This window comes from Olea europaea, chromosome 4, assembly GCF_002742605.1.
Source record: "Olea europaea var. sylvestris chromosome 4, O_europaea_v1, whole genome shotgun sequence".
Taxonomy (NCBI): Eukaryota; Viridiplantae; Streptophyta; class Magnoliopsida; order Lamiales; family Oleaceae; genus Olea; species Olea europaea.
Window position 1 is genome coordinate 15,635,211 of NC_036240.1, and position 7,189 is coordinate 15,642,399.

A 7,189-nucleotide genomic window follows, 5' to 3' on the forward strand; every position below is an offset into this window, starting at 1 on the left:
TGTATAAGAAATATTTTATTCGTATTTAATTTAACTTCGCCTACATTGATTGTAGTTGATCCCAATTCTTAGAAAAGAGGAAGGGTGTTCCTTTTATTTAATTTATAATTTGTATAAATTACACATTTTAAATTCTTAAAAAAAAACATTGGATTTGTCTCCGCCCGACTTTGCTGGAGTCGAGCCTAGATTTTTTGACACTCGAAGCCAAAAAAGCTTAAATCATTTTTACTCAAGTCAAGACCGAGTTTTGAGCTTCGGCTCGCAAGTCAACTTGACTCGATTCGTTCACATCCCTATATTACCCCCAGAAGGCATCTCAATAAAATGTGCAATTTTCTCAACGGCTATGTAAATTGGCATTCATACATAACATCAATGTTTATGCAACAACCAAATTTCAGATGCTTGCACTTCTCTTCATCCTGTACACGAGTCAAAAATTGGATATACACAACATTAATATCCATACACAGGCACACAGCTACTAACTTGTTGCTATAAAGTTTACAAAGGGCTCCGCGAGCGTCCTTTTTTATACAAACCTCATAAATGTGCATGTCGGATTCCAAACTCAAGACAATCGCACATATGAATTGACAAGAAAGGCACAAATTATGCATATACGAATCATTCAATCTGCTTTACGTGCAATTCTATCTCCAACGGCTGCGTCCAACCCCAGATTATTAAGGTAGTCGAGCAGACATTTTTCCTGTGAAGCAACAAATTGAGAACAGTGAATGAAGATGTTTGTTAAGAAGTGTATAAAGCGTTCTTTCCAAGCGTGCCAGGTTAACTGGGATAAAAGTTGAAGTGTCACATTTTTATTTATATATCTTGCATGGAAAATTTAAACAAAAATTAAAAAAGCCAACAATCAAAACCCGAGGGGCATTGATGAGTCCCAACTCCCAAGACCCAACAAATAATATCTGTCTCCCATCCTTTACCCTTACTTCTTTTCAGGAAATATTAGAGGGCTCGCTCTAGCCAAATGGCTCGTCCGAGCCATGTCATGTCAGCCCACCTGGGCTTGGACAATCTAGCCCACTTTACACCTATGTACGTAAATAAGTAAATTTAAAAAGAAATTCAAAGAAACTGAGGATCAAACCTGGAGTCTCTAGATCTTCGAGCCTGCTGATGTTCCCAGTTTCCCTGCTATTAGCTTGAATCTCGGGGCAATTCAGTTCCAAAGATTTACCCAAACTCCTTGATTCTGAGTTGATTTGGAAATAAGCAGATGGAAGTTTCTGATAAATCTCTTCCATCCTCCCAGAATGCTCATCTTCCCGATCCATATCAATGATTGTCTGTAAAGATACTAGCATGTTACAGATAACTAATGTCATGAAAAATAGATAAAACTTGTGTTTCTTTTTCTTTTTCGTGCAAAAATGTACTATCCTTAAGTGTAGAGTAGGGTTGAACAATGCTCGGGGTTACTCAAGTTTGCTTTTTATTTCGTTTGATCACTTAAAATCCTTTAGTTTCTACAATAGAATGTCTCCCATAGAAGATAAGTATGAAGCCTTTCCTGTGGGACATTCCATTGGAAAAACTAATGGATTTTTAACTATGTGACCAAATTGAAACAAAAGGCAAACTTCGGCGACTAATTTGGAAGAAAATAAAGTTCAACAGCTAGCATGAAATTTCTCCATAAGAAGAGTAACTAGCAATGTTATTTATCCTATGTAGTAGTGTCTTTGCCTGCCAGAAATTACCTTTGCAGGCGTCTTCTTAAATACTGGGTGAAATCGTTGCCTGCAATACTCATGGAACAAGAGCGTGCATATGATCAGTGGAATGGTGAAACTCGATGCAATTGGTGACCGTTTGATTCCAAAAACTCCCAAAGCTATTATTTGTGTCAGCACCAATGAAAATATTGTTGTATTGTGTATGATTGGCCAATACAGCCCCCCACTTTGATATTTTGTGACATATACATCAAGAATCTGAAACATACATTTCCAAATTGGAATGACAATCCAAAAAGCAATTTCAAGAATGCCAGAAATAGAAGAAAAAGATCAGAGGAAAAAAAAAAGGGGAATCCCCCCGGCCAAAAATAAGATGAGGAGAAAGTCAATTGAAACTTTACGAAGAGAAACTCATCGTCTTATCTACTCCCCCTATATTACCTTTGTATCCACAGAACCAAGAAGGAGAAAGTAATAATAATAATAATTTTTATGTTTATTTTATTAACTTACCCCTTTTGCTAGAGTTAATTATAATAAATAGGAATACTATTGTTGAATATTTCAGACATTGATTTTTGGTATTCAATACTATTGAGATTTTTCTATAGTAATGTTTCTCTCTCTCTCCCTAATTCTTCTTCCTGTAATCTCTTCCAGTCTACCATTCTACATCAGAAACACTGGTTAGAGGTCAATAGAAGATTCACGAAATTTTTCACATGATTATCCAATAAAATCTATCAGGAAACACAGTAATCAGGCATCTAGAGATTAAAAACATTAGTCATAATAGTTACACCAAATGATAGATATTCCACATAACTAGACAACAGTGTGTTATATCTTATAATGCATTTTTTTCCTGCACTTCAAAATTATCAGTGTATATTACTGTATGCATGAACAACGCAGAAGAGAAATTGCACGAAGATGGTCAAGTACATGGTACAAGCACACAGACACAGAGATTTTCTAACTGTTAGCATTATAGTGTGAAGTAAATAAAATTTCTAAGAGATGTCTCAATGTACCACCGTCTCTATCAAGAAATAACTCAGTAATCATGCGCAAATCAAGCATAAATGATCAGAACAGGAGACAAGGAACATGAGCCTTTCAAATAGGTGAACATAAAAGACGCAAGTTTTACAATACTCTAAACAAAAGACAAAAGCACATAGTGAAAATACGAATAACAAAATTCATACTTCTTTACACTAGCAGAACTTCTGAAAAGAATTAAAGTAAAATAAATCTGTATACAAGTCAACAAACATAAAAAAAGTTCTTGTGAGGGAAAAGACATTAATGCATGTTACAAAAACTTGTGCGATCATTCTTAACTGTGTGAACTGGAAAAGGTTTAGAAAGAGTGGAACACATCCATAGGAAATGCTCACCTGATTACGGTACACCAAATAGGCAAGGAAAAAGTAAACCAGCAAGAAGGGCAATATCAAAGGAGCCAATACTGAACAAGTGAAGCCCAGAAGTCCAAAGAGGAGGACTCTTGGAACTTCTGTGTGGTATGGAAAGGTATAAGAGCCATAACTTGAATCATCCTTGTTTCTAAGAATAAATCTATAAAATGAGTTGTAGAGAAGAGGAAATGGCTGAATCAGTTCACAGGACAAGCTAGCCCAGCCTGAGGTGAGGACATAAGTCACAAAGAAGGTAGCCTGCGAAAAATAAAATCATAAGTGCCATGAGATCTCAAAATATACGGGTTGTTTGAAAACATGAACAATGCAGCACGAGCAGTTCCAATCTTATGTGGATAAATTTACTGAAAATATTGACAATAAAAGGTTAAAAATGTAGTTCCAGTTCCATAAAAGCTTATTTCAACGTTCAGAGACGGAATGGCCAAATGTCGATGACCATTTTTAAAGAATAAAAATGGCAATTCAAGGTCAACATTACAATACATTCTTATACACTAGAATAAAACCAACCATGATGGTACTATAAGAGAAGAAGTGAAAATTTAAGACACAACAGATCACCGTTGATGGAACTGCTTTGGCAAGCTGGTTAGGTATCGTTTTCGGATCTCCCAATTTCATAATTGAATCTTGATAATGGTCAATGGCAGCCTCCGTTAAAATATTGGCAAAGAATACATTCCATATTACAAAATAAAGGACTTTAATGCATGTACTTCTTTTCCTGCCACTACGAGATATTGAGCCCTCCAATGTTGAAAACACCATCATAATTGGCGGGACAATAGACAAAAAGATCATGAGTATTACGCTTGGCAGATATCCAGTTATCAGCTGTTTCATAAACCTCCTGCAAGAAGGCAGAAGGGAAAATTTTTTAAGTCCTAGTCATTAGAGTTAGAATCTGCGGATCACAAAATTGTCACCTGCTTCTTTTAATCTTTTGAATCTTTAAGTATATAAATATGTGGTACATGTTAAGTGGGAAAAAAGGACAGATGAAGAGAAATAACCGTGCTGATGGGGATCCCTAAATTTGCTATATTTTCCTTTCAAATACAAATAAAAATTGAAAATGGATTTAGTAAAATTGCTTTCCCGAGACTGATGTTAGAATCTGCACATATATTTTCTCTAGTACATAAACACATTTGAGGTTAGTGAACGTTATTAGTTGATCACCACCCATTTTAATCTTTCTTGAAGCCCTTCTTTCCTGCTACTTCACCGAGTAAGAACCAATACCAAATATGCATGTCAGTTACCAATTGTAACGGAAAAGGGACAATTGAACTGACTTCTAAAGTAGAACACATTACCTCTCTGTAATGTCCTTCATGAAGGGAAATATTTTCTCCACCTTATCGAGATGAACAAGACTTTGCGTGAACACCACAGGGATAAGGAAGAAAGTAACAAACAGAATAAAGGCCACTAGGATGGCAATCTTACGGATCCAAAAGATTCGATACGGTACATATAGGTTTGACCAATATATATCACTTGGTTCTGGAGCCAAGTCTGTAACCCATGACATTGGATTAGGTTGTTGAAGACCCTCTGAAGCAACCAAAGCAGCATAACGTGTCCTGAAGAAAACCAGAGCAACTCCACACTCCTGTAGGAAAGATCAGTCAGCTTTAAACTTCTGAGATATTCAATCCGACAATACCATCAATAGTAGCACTAAAAACCTAGCTGGCAACAAACATGACACGCTCAGCAGATGCATGAAAAGGAATTAGGGACTTCCACACAATACGATGATCTTCACTAACAAAGGAAGAAACACATTGCAATTTCACAAGATCAAATAAAAATTAATTGCAAGAATTCACTTCAACATCAACATGAATCTCTTATATGCCCACTAAATTTCAGCATAAGTTTCCTTACTTAAATTTGACCATATTCAGATTTCAAAACCTTTATGACCATTTGTACAAATTACTGCATACTTTTCACAATTTAATTCCTTTGAAACAAGATGGATTTTCCTCAAGTCACACCACTAGTCACTCCAATTTAACATATATTCAAATAGAAAGAATTTACCGAGTCAACAACTACTGTTGACAGATACAGAAGTTAGACAATAGAACATATTCACAGAACCAACAGGTGCAATCAAGTAGAATATTAATTTCCAAGGCATAAATATCACAGAGGACAGATTGAATTTTAGATGGTGTATAAATGAATTTATTTCAATTTGTAATTTAAGGATAGAAGCTGTTAGACTACTGCAGAATACAGAGATGAACATATATCACTTCCTTTATCCTGAATTTAAATTTAAAACGAGAAAATGTTTTTAGGCTCCAGATCGGGATGGGCTGGTATACATCTCAATATATTGTCCATTAGGGATCAAAAGAGCCTAAAAATGAACTAAAGAAAATCTGGATGATATTTAGCAGAAGAACAGTGCAGTTGGTATCTGAAGAAATTAATCTAGGTTGTAAATATTTTTAGAAATTCAGACCTTTTCCCTTAAATCTGGACTGTCAAGGCAGCTTGTAGTCCTACCATTTTCAGGCTCGGGAGAAAGGATCTTAAAAGAAGTTGAAGTTCCTCCACAAAAGCCACATCTTAATAGTCGTGATCCATAATGTTGGTCCATGCTGTTGGACTTGAGCATATTGTAAATCTTCTCAGCGTCAGTCTGCACCCAACAAAACCAAAAAATCAATCACTTAGAAAAAGAATACATGGGGAAGGTGACGGTTTAAAGTAAAAGAAATCTCATAGCTATAACTCAGATATTTTAATAATCTGAATCCATTTTGGAGTCTAATTTACTGGTTTAAAATGCTTAAACATAAGTTATCAACTCGTAGGCTTGTAGCTACTCATGTCCTTAAAAATCATCTATGACTTTTAACCAAATGTGTGGAATAGAATTTTATGAAGTCCCTTATCGACAAATGTGACAAGCTCTTCATGGTCCGTAAAAAGCAAGCTACTGCTTCAAAGTAGATTCAGCTGAACAAAAGTCTTCCTTCACATTGTTTACCCAAGAAAAAGATTTTAGTGTTGATGGCTCAAAAGTCAAATCCAAAGATATTGTGGATAATCTGCTAATTCAGGGTATCTAGCAGAATAATCAACTTCCTGGATGGCCTATTATACCTTGAAAGAGAAGAAGGGAAGTAGAACCATTCAAGTCCTTCACATTAGTGCATGTATTAACTATGAATGTCCTAGGACCAGAATAGCTTGTGAAGAAGATGGTTGTCAGTTTCAACCCCTCGTGCCAAAGTAGATGAGAGATGAGAATCACCCAGGTATGCCCAGAGTAATTGTATATAATATTGGCTTTGTTTTGCCGGGGTATGTCCGGAATAATTGTATGTAATATTGGCTTTGTTTTGTCCGGATATGCCTAATGTACTTGTATATGAAAGTTTTGATCAATGAAATTTATATTTACTGATAAAAAAAAAGATGATCGATGAGAATCAATTCTCTTCTTTACACTTTTTCGAGGTTATCAAACATGATTTGTGGGCTAATCATTTAACATCACTAAACTCAATTTATGACAAAGACTAAATGTATTTTCTTTAACGTCACATATTGTGAAAGGAGATGTACAAATCACGCAAAGCATAAAGAGTTCTATTACACTTCACATAATATATATTTAGAAGTTACAGTTTACGAAAGATGATAAACAGATGTTAGTAGTCAACCTGGATAAGATTTACAAAATGAATAAAATACCTCCACCACTTTAACAAAAGAAATTTTACAAAACACGCCTCGTATAAAGACCGTTGATAAGAGTGTAAAATATGATATTTTCCCCTCTTAATTGTTGCATTCGTATAATTATTTGATGTCGAAATGCACTCATTACTCTTATGTTTTGATCTAGGTCACAATTTGATGGAAAATATTGAAATTTGGAAGAAATGATTAAAAAGGGGCAAAGTGGAAGAAAATGAAAGTTCATGGATCAAGTTGCAAATAATCCATAGATGAGACGGGCAATGGAATGATGATTTAAGAAATCTAGGAGTCAATTGG

The 7,189-nt window shown here is 35.2% G+C and overlaps 1 protein-coding gene across 1 annotated transcript; it reads right to left on the reverse strand.

The window, feature by feature from the left end:
- Window positions 1-348: 348 nt before the first annotated feature.
- On the reverse strand, window positions 349-5,841 carry LOC111393782 (CSC1-like protein RXW8). The gene is made up of 7 exons (XM_023019484.1): window positions 5,643-5,841; window positions 4,477-4,775; window positions 3,719-4,007; window positions 3,113-3,391; window positions 1,731-1,964; window positions 1,118-1,316; window positions 349-715 (listed from the first exon to the last, which is right to left on the reverse strand). Exons 1-7 carry the CDS (start codon window positions 5,796-5,798, stop codon window positions 690-692), a joined length of 1,482 nt encoding a protein of 493 aa, XP_022875252.1. The 5' UTR covers window positions 5,799-5,841; the 3' UTR covers window positions 349-689.
- Between the last annotated feature and the right edge of the window lie 1,348 nt (window positions 5,842-7,189).

Bases quoted from the DNA above. Each gene is read 5' to 3' on its own strand.
- LOC111393782 (XM_023019484.1), bottom strand. From the start codon at position 5,798: ATGCTCAAGTCCAACAGCATGGACCAACATTATGGATCACGACTATTA. The intron at 3,392-3,718 runs GTGATCTGTTGT...TATTTTTCGCAG, and splicing joins CCAAAGCAGTTCCATCAACG to GCTACCTTCTTTGTGACTTA. The intron at 716-1,117 runs GTTTGATCCTCA...GTTGCTTCACAG, and splicing joins CGAAGATCTAGAGACTCCAG to GAAAAATGTCTGCTCGACTA.